Source organism: Equus asinus, chromosome 22 (genome assembly GCF_041296235.1).
Source record: "Equus asinus isolate D_3611 breed Donkey chromosome 22, EquAss-T2T_v2, whole genome shotgun sequence".
NCBI classification, from domain to species: Eukaryota; Metazoa; Chordata; class Mammalia; order Perissodactyla; family Equidae; genus Equus; species Equus asinus.
The window spans coordinates 58,581,700-58,605,196 of NC_091811.1; the positions used below are offsets into that span (position 1 = coordinate 58,581,700).

The 23,497-nt window shown below is 39.8% G+C and overlaps 1 protein-coding gene across 4 annotated transcripts in view; it reads left to right on the top strand.

The window, feature by feature from the left end:
• Positions 1 to 4,961, top strand: part of LOC106832977 (17-beta-hydroxysteroid dehydrogenase type 6) — a 31,424-nt gene extending 26,463 nt beyond the window's left edge. For all 4 annotated transcript variants that reach the window (XM_044755523.2, XM_070494473.1, XM_044755520.2 and 1 more), the window contains 3 exons: positions 46 to 304; positions 1,570 to 1,733; positions 4,303 to 4,961. In XM_044755523.2, the coding sequence (XP_044611458.1) occupies positions 46 to 304; positions 1,570 to 1,733; positions 4,303 to 4,520 (641 nt within the window). In that variant the 3' untranslated portion in view covers positions 4,521 to 4,961. The remainder of the gene's footprint in view (positions 1 to 45; positions 305 to 1,569; positions 1,734 to 4,302) is intronic.
• Positions 4,962 to 23,497: the final 18,536 nt, after the last annotated feature.

Below are 23,497 nucleotides of genomic sequence, written 5' to 3' on the forward strand. Positions count from 1 at the left end.
TGTCATTTTTGTCGCAAACTGAACTGCTTTGACTTGTTGTTTTAGGGCTCTGGGGCCTGGTCAACAACGCAGGCGTTGTTCACTCACCTGCCTACAGTGAGTGGCTGAACATGGAGACCTATGTCAACGTCCTCAAAGTCAACCTCCTTGGTGTCATTGAGGTGACCTTGAGCATGCTTCCCTTGGTCAGGAAAGCCCAGGGGAGGATTGTCAACGTCTCCAGCATTCTGGGAAGAATTGCTTTCTTCGGAGGTGTCTACTGCAGCTCCAAGTATGGAGTAGAAGCCTTTTCGGATGTTCTGAGGTAATCCTCTTAAGTCAAACAAAAGCATCTATTGAGCACGTAAGTGTCTTAGGCCTTGTGCTTTTCTCCTTGACGTCAGCTTGGGCTTCGTCTTCTCCAGCAAGGCTGCTTGAACGTCTAGATTAGGGAGAACCCCCATCACTGTCCCCAGAGCCCTAGAGTACACGTCTCACGTGGTGCACGAGGCCGTCTGACTTCGCTTGCTGAAGGCAGCTCTTAGGACAGTGCCTGGCACTCACTCACCTCCTGATAAGCGGTTTTGGAAGTGTTTATTGAACGCACCTGGATATTCCGGAATGACCAGTTTCTTCTAATTTTAATTCCCACATCATATTCCATTAATGGTCTCTTGTAGTCTTTGAACACACTGTAATTTTTCACAGGCCTATGCTTTTGTGTGTGCAATTCCCACTGCCTGAAAGTCCACTCTTTCTGTTTCTTCGTTCAGAAATTTCCTCTTTATTCTTCAAGTCTCAACTGCATTATTTTCTTCTAACTGAAGCCTTCCCTGACTCTCCAGAAAATCTGTCTGCATCCTCTGCTCTACTCCTCTAGCCCCTTGAACACCTCTCCTTTATAAATCTTATGAGTTGTATTGCAATTTGCTTACTTGTCCGACTCACCCACTGTGAGCTTTTTGAGGCGAAGTCTGAGTCTTAATTTTCTTAGATTGTGCATGTAAAACACTTAGCACAGTACCTGCCACAAAAATGCTAATTTTCTTTATTATTCCTTGTATTTCATACAGTAGGTACTTAATAACTCTGTTAAAAGAGTGGATTAGAGGGCCAGCCCTGTGGCCTATTGGTTAAGTTTGGCACACTCCATTTTGGTGGCCCAGGTTCAGTTAATGGGTGTGGACCTACACACTCGGCGGCTATCCTGTGACAGTGACCCACATACAACAAACAGAGGAAGATTGGCACAGATGTTAGCTCAGGTGAATCTTCCTAGAGTAAAAAAGAGGTAGATTGGCCACAGATGATGGCTTAGGGTGAATCTTCCTCACCAAAACAAACAAACAAAAAAGATTAAAAAAAGAATGGATGTAGAATTGAATCGTTATGGTAGTTTGTGTAATCATGTCCCAGTTGTTGGATCTAGGGATGTTTAAAATTTTATTTTTTTCTCTCCATTTCTTTATCCTTTAAAAAATTCAGTGAAAGTATTTTTATAACCTTTTTTGTTTTGTTTCTTTCCTTCCTGAGAGCATTGACATTGTGGTGTCTTTCAATTAAAGGAGTTAACTTGAGCATTTATTTTAGGCGTGAGCTTCAACATTTTGGAGTGAAAATCAGCATGGTTGAACCTGGCTTCTTCAGTACTGGAATGACAAACGTGCAGGAGTCCTTGGAGAAACTGAAGCAAACCTGGGAAGAAGTCCCCACGCATATTAAGGAGAGCTATGGACAGAAGCTTTTTGATGCCTGTAAGCTTTTCTTTTGTTAGAATGGATGAGTAACCTTGCGTGAGAAGGAGAAAAGAGGGTTGGTGGACAATGACTGACAGGTCCCCTGAGAACAAAGCTCCTTAAGCAAAGCCTTCCCAGGACAGGAGGGGTTTGGGAAGGTCCCAGTGCCCTCATGGTTGGCGTGGTGATGGCTGTTGGGGCTGAGGAAGAGGCCATATCCACAGCTTAGGGCCAGAGCCCGCCCAGCTCTGTCACCTGTGGGCCTAGTGAAGTATCCCATGGTTAGAGGCGAGGAGCCTCTGGGTCTTAGAGGGGGTGCCCCTCCGTAGTTTGGCAGGGCTTGTGTGGGAGGCCTGCTCAACTAAAGTGCAGTCTTCAAGACTGTCTACCCTTTTGGTACAAAGGGCCTGGGCACAAATTGCACATCTTATGTGAGAGGAGGGAGGGTGTAGGTGGGGAGAGGTAAGTGGGTGAGGACCAGATTGGCCATTCCCAGAGAGCGGCCCTCACGTGCAGGCCACAGGAGCCTTGTGGTGTGAGATGGCTCGGTTCCAGGCACGAGTGTCGTTCTGACCTGGAGGAGGAGGCAGTTAGGGGTGCAGGCAAGGCAGTCTTCTTAGTAGAAGTAAGTCGTGCGGGCTGGTGTGGGGCTGCACCTTCCTGGGGGAAGGGATGCTTTTTCTTCACACAAAGAAGCCAGCCGGCCAAGGCCAAAGGGAGCGGCTCTCTGTTCCATTTCACACAAAGGCCCTGTGGCGGGTAGCAGCAGCCCTGTCACTGGCTGTGGGTGACACTGCAGTCCAGAGAAAAGGAGAAGGGGAAGGTGCACACAGAAGACCTGCAGCCCTGTCTTCTGGGTGCATCAGGCCTGAGAGGGTCGCCACCAACAGAGGGGAGAGAGATCGATCAAGGAAAGGCTGACAAGAAACTGCCTGAGCCTCTCAGAACTACAGCAAGCCGGGGAACCACAGCTCTCGACGTGCCACAGGGCCGGCCGTGGTTCTCAGCTCCTCCTCACCCAGAGTTATCAACTGCCTACTAGGGAGTGTTTCTCCCCTTGTGGGCACATATATTTTGACAATAGAAATCAATAGGAAAATGGAATTTACTAAAAAAGTGACTATACATAAAAGGAGAGATATATGTATTTCATGATTTAAAAAGCATTGAAATTGTTCATATATTTGTCCATGGATCAGAATAATCTAGATCAGTGCTGTCCAATAGAAATATGAGAGCCACACATGTAATCTTAAATTTTCTAGTAGCCACTTTGAAAAAGGGAACAGAGCGGCTGGCCCCGTGGCCGAGTGGTTAAGTTCACACGCTCTGCTTTGGTGGCCCGGGGTGTCGCTGGTTCGGATCCTTGGCGCGGACATGGCACCACTCATCAGGCCATGTTGAGGCGGCGGCCCACATGCCACAACTAGAAGGACCCACAACTAAGATATACAACTATGTACCGGGGTACTTTGGGGAGATAAAGCAGAAAAGTGGAAAAAAAATCAGATTGGCAACAGTTGTTAGCTCAGGTGCCAAGGAAAAAAAAAGGGAAAAGAAAGGTGAAATTAATTTTAATGATATATTTTATTTAATCCAATATATCCAAAATACTATCATTTTGACATTTATTATCAATTTAAAAGTTATTAAAAAGATATTTTGTTATTTTTCCTATTAATCTTTGAAAATTGGTGTGTATTTTACACTTATAGCACATCTTGACTTGGAGACCAAATTTTCCTAGGAAATACTTCATCTGTATTTAGATCAGTAAAAGTTATAGATGCCAGCAGCATTATTCATAATAGCCCAAAAGTGGGAACAACGCTAATGTCCATCAGCTGATGAATGGGCAAACAAAATGGGATACAGCCATACAGTGGAATATTATTCGACAATAAAAAGGAATGATGTACTGATACATGCTACAACATGGATGAAACTTCAGAACAGTTTGCTCAGTGAAAGAAGCCAGTCACAAAAGACCACGATGTATTATTCCATCTATAGGAAATGTCCAGAAAAGGCAATCCGTAGAGATAGCAGGAAGAGTAGTGGTTGCCTCGGGGTGCCTTGGAGTGGATGGGTGGGCAGGAAATGGAATGACTGCTAGTGGGTGTGGGATTTCTTTTCGGAATAATGATAATATTCTAAACTTAGATTGTGGCAAATGGTTGCACAACTCTGAATATGCTAAAAATCATTGATTTGTTCACTTCAAATGGCTGAATTTTATGGCATATGATTAGATCTTACTAGAGATGTTGAAAAATTTCCAGTTGAAAAAGTGGATTCACATACCTATTTTATCCCAACATACTTAAACATTTTCCAATAATAGAAGTGAATTTTAAAATTAAAAACAATAAAAAATTTGAAAATTCAGTTTTCAGTCACACTAGCTATATGTTAAGTGCTCAATAGCTAAATGTGACTAGCGGCTGTCATACTGGGAAGCACAGGTCTGATTGGCTAATCCTTGCAGAAATTAAATGTAGTTAGATTTCCGTGATTGTGTGCAACAGGATCTTAAAATAACAATATAAAGAATAAGATTGCTGACCGTTTCTCTTTTTGTATACAGATTACAATCAAATCAAACAAGGGCTGTTGGGTGCCAGCACGAACCTGAACCTGGTCACTGACTGCATGGAGCACGCTCTGACGTCTGTGCACCCCCGCACTCGGTACTCAAGCGGCTGGGATGCTCAGTTTTTCTTCATCCCTCTATCTTACTTACCTACATCTCTGGCAGACTACATCCTGACTAGGTCTTGGCCCAAACCAGCTCAGGTAGTCTGAAGAAAACTGGTCTGCTGGCTCCTGAAACAAAGAAGACAAACCTCTGATATTGATTGTTAGCATCTCAATAACCCTTATTTAGAACTGCACATTTTGTAATAACAAGCTTTCTTGCCTAAACATATTTATCTGGTGTCATCAGGGAGCCAAGATGTTTATAGTCCAGATAGCCAAAGCTTATTCCTTTAGAGATGACTCTTTCCTATTTTAATCATCTTTTGATGATGGTATTTCCAAAATGCATCATGCTTCCTTGCCTTATTAAACAGAACAGACTGAAAACAATTTAACTTGTTTTGATGTTATTTCTTTATGTAAATGAATAGCTCTTCTGTGCTGTGATAAATTATTGCTCAGGGCCTGTTGAGAAATATCCTCACTTGAAATGGATCTGTACTGTGATACTTTTAATAAATATTTTTTTTTGTTTTCTCCTCTCTATTTGCTGGCTATGTTTGAAAATGTTTCTTCTTTATTTAAAAAGAAATGATCTTTAAATCAAAATAATATGCACATACATAGTTAAAAAATCAGCGAATAGAGGAAGATTAGCCCTGAGCTAACATCTGTGCCAATCTTCCTCTATATTTTGGTATGTGGGATGCCCCCACAGCACGGCTGATGAGTGGAGTAGGTCTGCCCCCAGGATCCAAACCTGCAAACCTGGGCTGCTGAAGCAGAGCACGCAGAACTTTAATCATTCGGCCATTGGGCCAGCCCACTTGTTTACTCTTTACTCAAGTATTTTTCCTTAACTTAGGAACTTAGAAATCAAGTTTTTGTTTTGTTTTTCTTAGAGTTAATTATTGCCTTGCTTTGTTACTTGCATTGTTTTTTATTTACTTAAATTTCTTTCACCTCTCTCAGGTGTCAGAACGTGATCAGTAGTATTTTCTAGATAGTTAAATAGATTTTAGAATTACCCATTCTATTTCAATGAATCTGACACAGGGTCATGCTTTGATTTAGTTATCATGTCTGTGTACTCTCATTCAATCTGTAAGAGTTTCTTCACTGAAAAAAAATCTTTTATGATTCTAGTATTTTTGGAGTGTATAGGCCAGTTATTTTGTAAAGTGTCCCCCAATTTGGATTGTATAATCTGTCCCCATGATCAGATTCGGGTTATGTATTTTGGCAGAAATGCCACAGAAGTGATACTGTGTCCGTCTCAGTGCATCACATCAGTAGGCATAGAGTCAATTTATCTCATTACTGGTGATGTTAAATTTGAACCTTTGGTTAAAGCAGAGTCAGCCAAGTGTCTCCACTATAAAGTTAATGTTTTTGCACCTGGGATCCGAACCAGCGAACCTGGGCCACCAAAGCAGAGCCTGCAAACTTGACTGCTACGCCACTGTGCTGGCCCCAAAACCTGGATTATTTTGAAGAAAACCTCAGACATCATATAGGAACTGTAATTTTCAAACTGTTACCATTTGCAATAGACACAACTAAATATCAGTTACCTAGGAATAAATCCAACAAAAGAGGTACAGTACCTTCACAAAGAAAATTATAAAATTTTATTGCGAGACATTAAAAAAGGCCTAAGTGTAAAAACATATACTATTCATGAATAGGGAGTCTCAATATCAGAAAAAGATATATCAATATTCCCCCAAATAACTTTTAAATTCAATGTAATTCCAACCCAATCAAAATCTCAGCAGCATTTTATTCAAATTTAGAAGTTTTCAAATTTAATTGGAAGAGCAAAGGGGCATGCAGAGCCAAAAGAATTCTGAAGAACAAGGGGAGGGCAACTTGGCTCCCTAAGTGGAAACACTTGCTATAAAACTGTGACGATGTAAACCAATAGATGCAAACCAAAGATAGACAAACAGATGTGAAGAAAGAGTGGAGAGCTGAGACGTGGAAACTTCATATGTAGAGGTATCATAACAAGGTAGAGGGGAAATGATCCAATAACAGTGATAGGACAACCTTTTTATTTCTTTTGGTGAGAAAGGTTGGCCCTGAGCTAACATTTGTTGGCAATCTTCCTCTTTTTGCCTGAGGAAGATTGTCCCTAAGCTAGCATCTGTTCCAATCTTCCTTCATTTTGTGTGTGGGCCCTGCCACAGCATGGCTTAATGAGTGATGTGTAGGTCTGTGCCTGGGATCCCGACCCGTGAACCCTGGGATGCTGAAGCAGAATGGGTGAACTTAATCACTATGCCACTGGGCTGGCCCCTGTTTTTTCTTGTGGAAATTAATAAAACTAGATACCTACCCCATCCCACACACAAAAATGAATTCCAGAGGAACAAATACTTAAATGTGAAAAGCCAAACTTTAAAACTGTTGAGGGTATTATAGTGAGTGAAATAAGCCAGACAGAGAAAGACGAACTCTGTATGACTCCACTCATAGGTGGATGTTAACATGTAGACAAAGAGAACTGATCGGTGGTTACCAGGGGAAAGGGGGGTTGGGGAGGGCACAAAGGGTGAAGTGGTGCACCTACAACATGACTGACAATAATGTACAACTGAAATTTCACAAGGTGGTCAACTATCATAATCTTAAAAAAAAAACCTCTAAAAATAAAACATTGAGAACATATTTATGTCTTTAGGATAGGGAAGACTCTTTAAAGAAGAGACACACAAAAACACGATCATAAAGGGAGAGTATTAAGTCTGACTACAATAAAATTGAGGACTTCTCTGTATCAAACACACCTTACGTAGGTCAAAAGACAAGCCGCCAACAGGGAGATATATTTGTGTCACAGACAACCACAGTTTTCTTTTTAAATTTTTAAATTTTCTAATTGTTTTATTGAGAAATAATTGGCACACATCACTGTATAAGTTTAAGGCGTACAACATGATGGTTTGACTTGCGTATATTATGAAATGATTACCACAATAGGTTTAGTTAATGTCTAGCATCTCATGTAGATATAATAAAAAGAAAAGAAAAAAAATTCTTTGGAGCCAGCCCAGTAGCCTAGTGGTTAAGTTCAGTGCACTCCCTTCAGTGGCCTGGGTTCACTTCCTGGACATGGACCTACACCACTCCTTGGTGGCCACATTGTGGTGGTGACTCACATACAAAATAGAGGAAGATTGGCACAGATGTTAGCTCAGGACAATCTTCTTCATGAAAAAAAATCTGATGATGATAACTCTTAGGGTCTACTTTCTTAACAACTTTCCCAAATATCCTACAGCTGTGTTACTATAGTCCTTATTGTGTATGTTACATCCCTAGTACTTATTGATATTATAACTGGAGGTTTGTACCTTTTGACTATCTTCCTCTAACTCCTCCTCCCCTAACCCGCACCTCCTCCATCTGGCAACCACAAATCTGATCTCTTTTCCTATGAGTTTGCTGGTTATTTTTTTTAGATTCCACATAAGTGAAATCATATGGTATTTGTCTTTCTGTGTCTGACTTACTTCCCTTAGCATAACGCCCTTCAGGTCCAACCATGTTGTCACAAATGACAGGATTTCCTTGTTTTTTATGGCTGAATAATATTCCTTTGTACATCTATACCATAACTTCTGTATCCATTCATCCATCGGTGGACACTTAGGTTGTTTTTTCCATGTCTTGGTAATTCAACATAATGCTGCTATGAACATGGGGGTCCAGATATCTTCTCGATTTAGTGTTTTTGTTTCCTTTGGATATATTCCCAGAAGTAGAATTGCTGGATCATGTGGTAGTTCTCTTTTTAATATTTTGTGGAACCTCCATAATGGCTGTACCAATTTAAAATCCCACCAATGGTGCATAAGGGTTCTCTTCTCTCCACATCCTTGCCAGCAGTTGTTATCTGTTGTCTTTTTGATGATGGCCATTCTAACAGGTGTGGGGTGATATCTCATTATGGTTTTAATTTGCATTTCTATAATGACTAGTGATATCGAGCATCTTTTCACGTACCTGTTGGCCATTCATATATTTTCTTTGGAAAAATGTGTATTCAGGTCCCTTGCCCATTTTTTAATTAGATTAGTTTTTTGCTATTGAGTTACATGAATTATTTATATATTTTGGATATTAACCCCTTATCAGATATATAATTTGAAAATATTTTTTCCCATTCTGTATGTTGTCTTTTCACTTTGTTGGTTGTTTCTTTTGCTGTGCAGAAGCTTTTTCGTTTCATGTGGTCCCACTTGTTTATTTTTCATTTTGTTACTTGTGCTTTGGAAGTGATTTCCAAAAAGTCATTACCAAGACCCATGTCAAGGAGCTGTTTTCCTATTTCTTCTAGGAGTTTCATGGCTTCAGGTCTTACATTTAAGTCTTTAATCCATCTTGACTTAATTTTTGTAGGTGATATTAAGATAAGGGTCAAGTTTCATTCTTTTACGTACAAATATCCAGTTTTCTCAGCACCCTTTATTGAAGAGAATGTCTTTTCTCCATTGAGTATTTTTGGCTGCTTGTAAACATTAGTTGATGATATATGTTTGGGTTTATTTCTGGGCTCTCGATTCTGTTCCATTGGTCTATTTGTCTGTTTTTATGCCAGTACCATACTGTTTTAATTACTATCATTTATATATGTATTTATATATGTATTTATAGTAATATATATATTTATAGTACAGCTTGAAATCAGGAAGTGGGGTGCCTCCTGCTTTGTTCTTCTTTCTCAGTATTTCTTTGGCTATTTGGGGTATTTTTGGTCCCATATAAATCACAAAGTTTTATTATTAAGAAATAGAAAGAACTCAAAATTTATAAGGAAAAGAAACAATGATAGAAAAAGGGACAGAGGAAAAGAAAATCTGAATGGCCAACAAACACACAAAATATGCTCCTTTTCACCAGAAATCAGAGGAATGCAAAGTAAAACCACAGTGTGATAGAATTTCACATCCATAATTTGTCCAAAATTAAAAAGTCAGCCAATACCAAGACTGAAGCTGTAGATCAATGGGAGATCCTACACTTCTGGTGCAAGAGTAAATTTGTACATCTGCTTTGGTGAGCAATGTGGGAAATATCTGATAAAGTTGAAATGCATTTGCCTTACGACCAAACAATTCCACTCCCAGATACAGATCATGAATATAGTACATGTACACAAGAAGACCTTTTAAAGACTCTTCATTGCTCTATTGTTTGAATCATGATAAAGTGGAAACAACTCATCTGTCCATTCACAGAAGAATAGGTAAATTGTAGTATGTTCGCACAATGGTAGCGTGATCACTCTATCTATCTATCTATCTATCTAATCTATCTATCATCTATCTGTCTATCCATCAATCCATCCATCCGTCTATCTGATTGTTAATATGAATGAAGTTAAACTACATGTATCAACGTGGTTTGATTTTAAGAACATAATGAGTGCAAAAAATAAGTTGCAGAAGATATGAATAGTGGTAGAATATCTTTTGTTTGAAGTGTTAAAACTTGCAGAAAGTGCTATATATTGTTTATGGATATATATGTATATAGTGAAAGTACTGAAGTGTTTATGAGAACGATAAACACCAAATTCCTGATGGTAATTACCTTTGGGGTCTGAGGAAGGGTATATTGGAGATGTCAACTGAAGCAATGTTGCATTTCTTAAGCTGTATGTAGATACATAGGTGTAGGTGTTAATTAATATTCTCTATACTATTTTGTAGGACTCAAATATTTAATAACAAAGATAAAATTGAAAAAAGTCATAGTCTGTGCAATCTCAAACTGTAGGAACTATCTCTTCAAGCAACTATTACGTAAGATGTACAACTATTACAAAAAGCATTTATTGAATATAAAAAGTAAACCACGATTTTTTTTCAATAGGAAGTAGTAATTAGAATCTGCTTTTCTATATTCTCATTTTAGTGGATATTTTTGGAAATTTTATTGTGGCCAAACACTGTTTTAAAAAATTTGATCAAGGGGGCCGGCTCCATGGCCAAGTGGTTAAAAGTTCGCGCGCTCCTTTGCAGCGGCCCAGGGTTCGGATCCTGGGCGCCGACATGGCACCTCTCATCAGGCCACGTTGAGCTGGCGTCCCAGATCTCTCAACTAGAAGGACCTGCAATTAAGATATACAACTATGTACCGGGGCGGGGGGGGGGGGGGGGGGGGGGGGGGGTTTGGGAAAAAAAGCAGAAAAAAAAAAAAAAAAAGATTGGCAACAGTTGTTAGCCCAGGTGCCAATCTTTAAAAAAAAATTTGCTCAGGTAGATCATTAACAGGAAAACTGACGTAAAGTGTAGAATGGTTGGCAGGCAAGAGCATTACAAAATATCTTAGTCCTTGGGAAGGAAATCCATAAAAAATGTGCCAATAAAATTTTAATCTCTAGGACCTTGCACCTAGTAGTCATTAAATAAATATTTGCTGAATGAAGCGAATGTAGGAAATATAAAATTATGTCAAGTGTAAAGGCTGTTTTTCTGTTGCTTTGGGAGGGAGGTTTTCTTGAAAAGTTAGCAATCGTAACAAGAATCAGAACTTAAACTGCCAATGAACTCAAAAACAATGAGAGCTCTCTATGCACAAGTAGGATTTTCCCCACAGACCACACTATTTTGTAATGCTGGCGGCCTTTAGACGTTCATTTCGATCTGCTGGACAGGATGAACAAAACATTGGTCTTCCTGTTAACGAATTACTTCAGCAAAATCTCTAATCATCAACTTTTTCTCTACATGGAAAGTTGTGTCTAAGATACATTACTGAGTCAAAAACAGAGAGTAGCATATATAGTATCAAACTTCTGTAAAAATAAATCTATATATGTAGATATACATTCAACGTGCATGAGGTGTGTGTGCGCATGTGCGTGTGTGTGAAATAATTCCAGTTGTCAGTATTTGTCTCAGAGGTGGGACAGGGGGTTGGACCTACACTTTCTGCGTTGTTTGTTTTTGTAACATTTGACTTTAACTTATATTGTGTTTATGATGGGGGGTATTTATATTATTGGCAAGGCAAAAACTAGTCTGCTAATCAGTGTGGTTGGGGTTCTTGTCTTAGGGAGTAGGGAGTACTTGGGGGGCTTTCTCTTTGGGGTAGATGATAGGGTGGGAGTTAGGGAGAGCACTACCCAAAGCCTCTGTAATAATTTAAAGGATAAGTTGATGCTCTGAACACCTGTCTAGCTTTTTATTGCAAGAGGAGCAAGTAGGCAGCTCTTGACATTGTCATACTTTCACCTCCAGCTGTAGGGAGCCAAGCCCTGGAATGGTTTTCAGGGTTTTTCTTGACCAGGACCCTGCACCGTAGGGCCAGTAGCAACTACAACCCTCTCAATTAGCGTAGCAAGTCTACAAGGAAGCCTGAAGTCCTGCCTTAGGGCACTTTCATCCACAGCCTGCAGGAGTGTAAATGGATTCAGCCCTTTTGGGGCCAGTTTGATAACCCATCTTCAGAAGTTGTAATGTTACGAATATACTTACCTCCAACAATTCAATTAAGACATCATTCTATGGAAATAAAGTGTGGGCCAAGCAAAGACTTAACTGTAAGGAACGTTCATGGCTGCACTTAAAAAAATATAATAAAGAACAAATGAGAAATAATTTGAATTTCCAAACATAGAAGAAATAGTATAAGAAAACCTAAGCAGCCACGTCATAGAAGAACATTTAATATATATATTCACAACATATTCAGTAATATTTAAATATTTCACTGATTTAGGAATAATAAATTTATATTTATATAGTATAAATATAAACATTAACACAAATAAAATTATCAAAACTTTAGTTTACTAGAACAATCTAATAAATATATTCACAGTACCCCTCAAAAGTGAAAGGCTACAAGACAGTCTGAATAGCATGATCTAATTTTGATTTTAAAAAAGGACACAAGTGCACACATACAGAAAAGTCTGGAAAGATACACATTAAATTGTTAACAAGGGTTATCTTTAGTGGGATTATGGGCAGTTCTTCCTTCATCTTTTGCGTGTCTGCCTTCCTTCCTTCCTTCCTTCCTTCCTTGTTTTTCTGTCTGCATATTGGATTTTCTAATTTTTCTACAATGAGGATTGTAATAAGCAAAAAAGAACCAATAATAATAGTTTTGAAAAGTCTCAGTCGGGTTGCACAACAATGTGAATGTTCTTAATGCCTCTTTACTGTACACTTTAAAATGATTAAAATGGTAAATTTTATGTTAGGTATGTTTCCTCACAATAAAATGTAACGTCTCAGTCTGGGTATCACTTCTGAGAAGCCCTTCCTGGCTCTTCTCTTCCCCTAAGTCTGATGACTTGCCTTTCCTCGGGTCGGAGCACAGAGCATCGGATGTCTGGCTGTCCCAGCACTTATCACACTGGAATGAATGTGCTGAGTGACTTAGCTATCGCTCCAGTAGCCTGCAAAATTTTGAAGACTTCAGTTTCCCCTGGAGCCAGCCAGCACTTGGCACATAGAGATTTGTTGAGTGAATGAATAAAAAGTAAAAGAACACTGCTGGTTCAGTTATCAACACTGTGACTATTCCTGAGCTGCTTACCGTTTTCTATGTACAGACTTCTCTCCCATGGTGGATTATAACATCTGGAGAGCAGGATGTCCCCCAGGGTACCTGACCCTGGGTCTAACCAGACACAAACACAATAAATATTTATGGATTGAGTGGATATAAACAATTTTCCAGCACCAACATGTCACATTAAAAAGAGCAAATCTGAAGCCTGGCTCCATGGCCTGGTGGTTAAGTTTGGCATGCTCTGCTTTGGTGGCCCACGTTCTCAGGTTTGGATCTTGGGTGTGGATCTACTCCACTCAGGAGCCATGTTATGGTGGCGTCCCACATACAAAGTAGAGGAAGATTGGCACAGATGTTAGCTTCGGGCTAATCTTCCTTAGGGGGAAAAAAGAGCAAATCTTAACATGGCAAAACATATTAAATCATTGACTTTCAAGGTAAAATTTTTATTTCTTTAAATTTAAAGATAGTTTATTTTAAACTTTTTTGGGGAAAGATGGGCGCAAGTGCAGAGAAGTCGACACACACATCTCAAATACAAAATTCAATGGGATGTTTTGAAGATGGGAAAATAAAGATATGTTAATTGGAAAAGGAAGCACATGTAAAATGATATATGGTCCCAAATATAGGGGGCCCAATTAATTTATTGTTGAAACCGGGACACTTTTAGGATTGAAAGGCAGTGCTGAAGTACTTAAAATTATGTGATTTTTGAAATACTTATTAATAGGCAAATTAGTTTTTAATTTATTAGAATGCATATAATTTAGTTCTACTGAAATCTATTTTCAAAAATAAAATTCTTTCTAAAAATAATATCATAGCTCTGTGAGTATTAAAACATAAAATTCTCTTTATATTGATTTTTAAACATTAGCCAAAACCGAATTCTTTCTTTTTTTCTTTGTGAGGAAGATTGGCCCTGAGCTAACATCTGTTGCCAATCTTCCTGTTTCTGCTTAAGGAACATTGTTGTTGAGCTAACATTGGTGGCAATCTTCCTCTATTTTATCTGGGATGCTTCCACAGCATGGCTGGACGAGTAGTGCTAGATTTGTGCCCGGCATCCAAAGCTGTGAAACCCTGGGCTGCCAAAGCAGAGTGCATGAACTTCACTATATTCATAGTGCACTATGCCATTGGGCTGGCACGTGGAATTCTTATTTGTGATACTTATTCATGCATGTCCTTGAGTCAGTATATCAGCTGTATCTATCTCTACTGAGTCACTGGAATTTTTTTAGAGTGTATTTTTTCAATATGATCTTATTTTAACTTTCCATAAAATTGCATATAATTGATTAATAACTTAGAAATTGTCAACAAATGTCAATTGACTGTTTCCTGTAGTCCTTAGCTTTTTTTTTGCTGAGGAAGATTCACCCTGAGCTAACATCTATAGCCAATCTTTCTGTTTTTGCTGAGGAAGATTCACCCTGAGCTAACACCTGTAGCCAATTTTCCTGTTTTTGCTAGAGGAAGATTCACGCTGAGGTAACATCCATGCCAATCTTTCTCTAATTTGCATATGGGTCGCTACCACAGCATGGCCAGCAACGAGCAGTGTAGGTCTGTGCTGGACAAACAAAGCAGACTGGGCCGAACTCAACCACCAGGCCATGGGGCTGGCCCCCACAACATTTTTAATTGAGAAAATACTTTCTCTACAAGTGCTGAGTACCTCGTAACTTCAGAGGAAAGTCTACTAAAGGGAATCTATTTTCAATTGTTTTTTGTGCTGAAAAGCTATGTATTTCAGCCCAAACATTTTCACAAAAACTTTTTTTGGCTATGTTAAAAAAATATTTTTGACAAAAAAACTGGCCACTGTGGTTTCACCAAATCTAGATGCTGCAGAATCATAGACCTTCTAAATTTTATTCCATTCCAGTGCAGAATATAAGTTTATCTGTTAAAAATAGGAGTTGCAAATATAAGTTTATCTATTAAAAATCAGAGTTCAATAAAAGGTTCTTCCCATAAATTCATATAGCCCAAAATGTAATTATGGAATATAGAATTTCAAAATTAAACCTTATACATTATTTGAGTTCTCACTGGTAATTTGTTCTGTTCCTCTCTTGCCTTCGTAGGGATGAATTTAAATGTCTTGCTGTTTACAGTGTTTGTTTTCAATAATAGCAGTTTGCTGAAAGCTTCAAAAATGGTGTTCCATTTGTTGAATATTGAATAAAGATTTCCAGCTGATTGTTTTTTTGAGGAAGATTAGCTCTGAGCTAACATCTGCTGCCAATCTTCCTCTTTCTTTCTTTCTTTCTTTTTTTTGCTGAGGAAGACTGGCCCTCAGCTAATATCTGTGCCCATCTTCCTCTACTTTATATGTGGGATGCCTGCCACAGCATGGCTTGACAAGCCGCGCCATGTCTGCACCTGGGATCTGAACTGGTAACCCCAGGCCCCTGAAGCAGAACGTGCGAACTTAACTGCTTTGCCACTGGGCTGGTCTGAATTTCCAGCTGATTGTGAACAAAATGCAATAAAATTTAGAAGACATTTACAAAAAGCTAAGAATCTAGGGCACAGGTTGTACAAGGTAATTCTTCAAAGGCTCACACATTTCTAAAATCTAATTAATGACAGGCAGGAAAGACAAGAACTGTGTCCTGTTGTGTTGAAGTAGTTTTTAAACCACTATATTGACATGTAATTCACATACCATCAAATTCACTCATTAATAGCACACAGTTTAGTGGTATATTCACAGAGCTGTGCAATCATCACCACTGTCTAATTTCAGAACATTCTCATCACCCTAAAAAGACACCTTGTACCCATTCAAAGTTTTTATTTATTTTCTTTACTTTTTAGCATTATTTTTAGTATGAAATACAGTGTACACACAAAGAAGTGCGTAAACATATGTGTAGAATTTAATAAATAATTATGAAGTGAATATCCTTGTAACGCGCACTTTGGTCAACATATGGAACATTGCCACCCCAATGTACACCTTCCTCATTTGATGGTCTAGAGTCTAACCACTATCCAGACTTTTGTTAAAATCATTTCTTTGATTTTTCTGTTTAGTGTAACTACCTATGATTTTCTTTCTGTTTTTTTAAAATGGAGCTATAATTGACATATAACATTATGTTAGTTTCAGGTGTACAAGATGATGATTCGATATTTGTATATATTGTGAAATGATCACTACAATAAGTCTCGTTAACATCTGTCACCATACACAGTTAGAAAATTTCTTTTTCTTGTGATGAGAACTTTTAAGATCTACTATCCCAGCAACTTCCAAATATACAATACAGTATTAGTAACTATAGTCACCATGCTGTATATGACATCCCCAGGACGTACATATTTACTTTATAGCTGGAAGTTTGTACCTTTTGACGACCTTCATCCATTTTCCACCCCTCTCCCCTGCCTCTAGAAACCACCAATCTGTTCTCTGTATCCACGAGCTTGTTCTTTTTATAAAAGATTCTCTATATAAATGAGATCATACGGAACTGCCTATAATTGTATTCCTAAAATATATGGTCTTTTTTTACCTATTTTGATTCTTATATATCTTGCTTCTTTTGATCAGCATTATGCTGACAAGACTGGCCTGTAGCATTGTCCACGGAAGTCGTTTGTCCATTTTCATTACTGTCTCTTCAAACACATGAAGAATTTTCTAGTAACCATTTAGTTACTGATTCGTGGCATATTATCTTTTGGTTAGAGAATTTTATCAGCAGAGGACTTTGATATTTGTTGAGACTTGCTTCGTGGCCAATATGTGGTAAATTTTTATACAAAATATTTATTTTTTAACATCAGTTTTTCCACAACAATTTTGTAGCTCAATTACTCTGAATATAAATTAAAATATTTATAAATTTTGACAGCTACAACTTCTAATTTGATTGGTGGAGGATCACCGATAACAGCTTGTTTGGAAGCAATCGTTAATGATATGGGCACCACCACCAAGGCCAAGTATATTTCTCCCCCACAGATTTTTAATTTAGTGAAAACATTGTTCTCTTCATGACAGTGAGCCCTACCAACTTGTGTGTTTGTAATTATTACTGCCAAACTATATAACTTTGTCTTCAATGTTGAACTTTTAAACTGAATTTACAGTTACATTTACAATGTCACGTGTTTTTCATCTTTGACAGAATTAACTTCCAAAGTTTTCCTTTCGTTTTAATAATTGGATAAAAAAAGAATTATTGGAATTAATTCATTTTCTACTTGAATTACATGATAATACTGACACATAATGGCATTAGTTAGCTGTTTGTGAAGTTCTGCAAATGGAGTCAACACATCAATAGCTCTGGCTTCATTTGTCATACGCGCAGAAGAAAATGTGGAAACAAAACTGTCATTTGGTCAAAGTGAAAACCGATTATTCACAGAGTGATATGTAAATGCGTCACGTGCAATTGCAGGTGTTAAGTCGTTGTCTTTGGGTACAGCCCTCCTAAAATAATGACTAACTTCTGAAGTAGATACAGATGCTTCTTCAGCCTTCCTGGGGTTGGTTGGTGGTATTATATGGCCCCCATGTGTCAACAAATATTTGCAAGTTACATTAACCTTATAAAGAAACAGAAATTCATTACTGAATTTTAAACTACATGTATTAATAACATTTAAATATATAAATAAACACTTTTAAGCTCATTGCTGCCAAATGTTTATTGCAAAATAAAAAAAGCATGATCAAACAATAAAATAAATAAATAGTTGTAAATTTGCACCATACAAAATCACCGTGAGCAAGAGCAATCAGACTCCAGCAGGACCACTCAGTCGTTTCCTGTACATATTTCATGTACATGTAACCCATCATCTCTCACCGCCCCCACAGACTTTCAGCTCAGGACGTGGTGCATCTCACAGGCCAGAGGATAGACCACACAGTACAACTGGCTGGTTCGTTGCCCAAGTGACCAGTAGGGGCAGCAGTATGGAATATTTTCCCCCGATCATCTGAGACCAGGAGTTAGTTGTCCTTATCTGCTCCTGTCCAAGCACACTTTGCATTATATCATTGAACACCCTGCAAAGAGTTGGGACAAAGCCAGATGAATTAATGCTGTTTTGCTGGTAGATTTAACTCTCTGGTAAAGGGAGAATCTCTTCAGTGCTACTAGACCAGCATGGCAGAAGGTCTGAGTAGAGAGTGCAAGTCCTCCAGACCCACCCTTGTTTACTTTAATAATTATTAATGAAACTCCATGAAAAAAGGAAAAATCCAGGACAAATGTTAAACCAGATGCAACACGGGGACAGCAGGCGTAAGCTAGGATTACCCCAGGCAAACCAGGATGTATAGTCATCTTACAATTGTATTAGTTAGGGTTGTCTAGATGTAAGCAACAGAAACCAAGTCTGGTTAATTAAAACCGAAAGACAACTTATGGAATAATTTTTGGGGTGGGATATAGGATTGATGGCTAAAGAGCCAGGCTTGGAGCAAGATTCTCAGTAGCAAGAACTCCTTGTCAGGTTTGTCACGGCCCCACCCTGAAATAAGTGTGTCCCAACCACCCTTTGCATTTCTACTGTTCTGTACTGCTCAAAGTGGAGAGAGAGGGAGAGAGAGAGAGAGAGAGAGAGAGACAGAGCAGTTGGTCTAGCTGTGGTCCTGTGCCCACTGTGCTAGATGAGGGTGAGGTGCTGGGATGTACACACCCACCGAGCCTGCAGACTATGAGAGAGGTCATTCCCCAAAAGGAAATCAAGGTGCTATCTTAAAGGAGGAAGAAATAGAAGCTGGGCAATCAAAAGCCAAATGCCCACCATCCCCACTATGTTACTTCACCTGCATTCCGGTCTTCTTCTCCATCAATCTGGGTGTCTTTAGTGCTCACAAAGATGATTTACTATCCTAGTTTCACATTTTCTTGATTTCCCTGACTTTAGTGGCTTTTTCTGTTTCAGGCAGCCACAGGTCATAACCTCAGTCTGGACTTTTAACACTCAGAGCAGTTCCTTCTCTGAAGTCTTAAGCTCCAGTATCTGCTTTCTCATCACACAGTCCACTCTTTCCAGATCTCTCACTTCTGTTCTCCCAAATTCCTGTTCTTTGGTCTCATATAGATTGTAGGTCCCTTGACTCTTTCCTCCATTTCCTCCAGCCTATCAACCTGATCCTACCTTCTCTTTCTTCCCAGGAGAGAACAGGCACAGGACCCATTGTTTCAGTCAATCTCTTGCTACTATAATATTGAGCTTGCAATCAATACTGAGCTTATTAGCAGCACCTTCTATGTTCCCAGCTAGCTATCTCCCATTTCCCTGGGAGTTAATTTAAACGTTCACCAATGTTGTCAATGCTCCGACCCCACAGCCTACCTGTCATATGAGAGAAAACTGAGGGCACCAAATGAGAAGTCCCTCCTTGTCTTGTGCTCCCCACTGACCCACACAAGTTCCTCCCCTGTAGTTTTATGGACTAAATGTCCCTCCTCTTATGTAAGGCCAATTCCTTCTCCTGGGTTCTCAAGCCCTTCCTGCATCCTTAGTCTAACAATTATTCCTTCCCTACCTGTGTCCTGTCCACTGGCTCTTCCTCCAAGCCTAGATACACACCTCCATCTGCCATCTGGAAAAGACTTCCTTTGTACCCTAGTATCTCTTTCTAGATACTGCCCTGTCTTGCTCTTCCCTTTGAATCCAAATTCTTCAAAGAGTAGTTTACACTCTCCTTTCTTCACCCTCATGGTCTCCTCAATCTAGTACAACTTGGCTCTTTTCTTTGCCAGAACCACATCAGCTCTAGTTAACCTCCAAATTAAAAATTAATGGATGCTAATCAGCTTTGATCTCCACCAATCTTGCTATTGTATTTGCCTCTTGACGAATCCCTCTTTCTTGAGACGTCTCCTTAACATCACAGTTTCCTGTCTCCTTTGAGGAGGGCTCCTTCTTCTGTGTCTCTCCAGCCTCCCCCCACCTCACGTGAGCCCCGTTCTCTACAAAGAATCAAATGTGTAAACTTCTTTATTGGGTTAGAAACTGAACTTCTATGTCTATGCAATTTAGTTTTATGAGGAAGAGTGATGCATTTTGTTAGAGCAGAAGTGCTTCAGTTCTGCTGGTCTGAGGACACACTTTACTTCTCGCGTATTGTATTCACTTCTCATTAGCCACAGGAGCCAAAACGAGAATTTAGCATGTACAACAAAGTTTTCCTAAAGTTTAATAGCCTTACTTTTAAGAGCTGTTTCTAGATGGCTTGTATCATGCTGAGAGCCCAAGTTATAAAAGTTTAAAAGGCACAGGGAGCTGGGGTGCAAGAAGTACAGGATGTGATGATTTTGAAAGCATGAGTTGCAGAAGTAAAGATGGGTGCATCCTCGTCCATCATTATTCAGCGTCTGGGTGTACACTCATAATAGTGCTTTGTTTATCTCTTTCAGTGGGTTTCAAGGGGACTACAGGGAATGTCAAAAGAGATTGTTCCTTGAACATAATAGTTGCTTAATAAATATTCATTGAGTAAGAAAGCAAAGACAGGCACCTCAGAACTTTGCAGATATGAAGAGTCGGTCACGGAGATGTGCTGTAGGTTTTCAGCGTGGGTAGAAGTGGTAACAAGATGGTGGTTTATGTGGAACACGCAGGGGACAGCAGCAACTGGATGGAAGATAGTGCCATGAAAAACTTCTGCTGTGATTATGTAACAAAGGTGCCCTGAGTTGGGGTCTCTTTAGTCTAGACCCAGGAAATCTCATGTCCCCTAAACTTTTCTTACATTCTTTTCACTTTTATTTTTCAAACTGGGATCCATTGAACACAACTGAGCTTCTCTGAGCCAGGCACTGGGGCCACAGAGGCAAGGAGGCAGTGACGAAGATTATTTTAGGCTGGTTACTTTTAAAAACTGCAGATGAGAAGGAGGTTCTGAGGAGTGGAATTTGCCTGCCCTCTGATGAGAGACATTTGCATTTGTGAAGGAAGTCTCCATCTGTGGGGGTGTCTCCCTCTCTGCACCAGGAGGAAGGGGGGATGACCTTATCTCTGGAAACTCTTAATGGGGATGGCAAGGACTTAAGTCTTGTTTATTGTGCTTGTCTGGTAACCTCATGTAGCTGACCCCACCCCCAACATCCTCCTTTCTCTTTAGCTAAAAATAATATTTAAGGTGGTGGCTTCTGCCATTTACTTAATCCAGTTTGATTCTTATCTAAAAGTTACAGGACCACCCAATAACCAGATGCCACCTGCACTGATACCATTTTAACAACCTTTTTTTTACATATTCTTTCCTTTCTCTTGTAAAGAGATAACTCACTTACCTATGCCTTAAATTTAGCCCTACTCTCAACCCATGTTTGCAGCAGGAGCAGCAGCAGCAGCAGCAGCTCTGACTGCCCATGGGTCCTGTCCCCATGCAGCAGCTCTGACTGCCCACGGGTCCTGTCCCCATGCCGGCAGCAGCAGCAGCAGCTCCTCCTGCCCGTGGGTCTGTCCCCATTCAGGAGCATCTCTTTACTGCCCATGGGTCCTGTCCCCATGCTATTCTACACTATTCTCTAAATAAAAGAGCACTACTGCCACACCTCGAGAGTCCAAGAAATCTTTCTTTTGACTCTTCGGCTCGCCCACCCTGCATCAGCAGGATCCCTGCTTTTGGAGAGTGTGTGTTGTTTAGACCACAGCAAGCAACTACCACCCTATGTGGTGTGACAGTGGCTGGTACTGGGACAGTGGAGCTCAGAGAAGGGAGCCAATACTTGGAGGGGTGGGAGGAAAGGAAAGAACTTGGGGGAAGGTTTCTCAGAGAATGTAATGGATGAACTAAGCCATGAAAGTGAAGGGGAATTTGCTGCCAGGGAATTGTGTGCGTACATGCGTGAGTTTTAAACGGAAAGGTGTTATGAACAGTAACTAATGAGGCATGAATTGAGTGGTGAAGCAAATATGAAGTGGCTGAAGGTGATTTTCAAGGATTTGAAATCAGGCACAAGTTATGCTGAGTCCCTCACTCTTCCCTGGGGCTGGAGGCTCTTCAGGCCGGTCTTTATCTGGGGTGATTGAGAGAAAATCAGTGAGAACCAAGTCTCCACATGGAAAGGAGACTAAGGAAGAGAAGTTTCTGCTCTTATCTGAAAGAATAGAAAACGATGAAAAATAGATGATGGAGAGAAGCGAGGAGGCCAAAGTCCACGTCATCCTCTTTCAAGTTAGCCAGTACTTGGTTAACTGTCCCATGTGCCACCTCCTCCCGCCTTTGGGGGGCCCTGCCAGACTGCTCCTACCCTCTTCTAAGTTCTCGCAGTCCTTATTCCTGGCTTCACTCCTGAGACACTTTGCACTGTACACCTTCTCGCGTGCACTTGCTGTGTTGCCCGCAAGGGCTAGGCTCTGTTTGCATTTCTCCGTGTCTCTCCCAGAGCTCCCAAAGGCACTGGGAAGGCAGCCTGGGCACTGATGGTCACTGGCCCCTGAATGGGCCTTCTACCTCAGCTTACTCTACCCTATCCTTCTTTCCAGAATCCTTTTTCATGACAGCCTCGATTCTCTTTCTCAAAAACTTCAGACATCCATCATCTATGATAGGCTGAAAAGTAGCCATTAAAAATCAGGTTGTAGAAAGATGATGTGTAATGAATGGGGAAACGTTCACGACATATGGTTAGGAAAAATGTAGATTATGTTCAGTATGATCTGCTTTTTGTTAAAACACACAGGCCAAATGGGCCAGCCCTGCTGGCCTAGTGTTTAGGTTTGGCGGCCCAGGTTTGGTTCCCCAGGTGTGGACCTACACCGCTTGTCTCTTAGTGTCCATGCTGTGGCAGCGGTTCACATTAAAGGAAAAAAAGAGGGAGGTTGGCAACAGATGTTAGCTCAGCCTGAGCCTTCCTCAGCAGAAACAAAAAGAAAAAAGAAAGAAACTAACAGGCCAAATGACTGAAAACTTATAAATCAAGATCCTAACAATGATGATACTTCAAATGATGTTTATTTTTGTTTTCTGTATTTTCCACTTACCTAAAATAAATGTATCTTAACTTTTGTATAAAAAAAATCCCACAATAAATTTTTTAAAAGGTGAAAACGTCCATCACTAGAAGAATGGAGAAATAAATTGTGGTATAGTCATATAATGGAAAACTATTTATCAGTGAAAATGGATGAAGTACGCTATCTAACATTGACAGGGATTGATGTGAGAAATCAGTTAAGTGACAAAAGCAAGTTTAGAAGACTGTAGGATGAAAAGATTTTTATAAAGTTCGAAAGCAAGAAAAACTAAACAATAAATTCTTTAGGGATATATAAATATACACATATATATAGTAAATCTATAAAGCAGAGCTGGGAAAAAGACAGAGTTCAGGAGGGTGGTCACCTCTCGGGGAGGCGGGAGCTTGCGATGGGAAGAACTCACCAGGAGCATCAACACACGTCAATAGTCTAGAGCTCAGGTTGGTGGAGGGCTCATGGCTGTTCAGTGATTTTGCTTCAAAACTTCCCCATACACACTACACATCTTCTCTTGTGTATGCAGATAATTATAGCTAAAAAGTGGGAGAACACATTGCTGGAGGGATTTT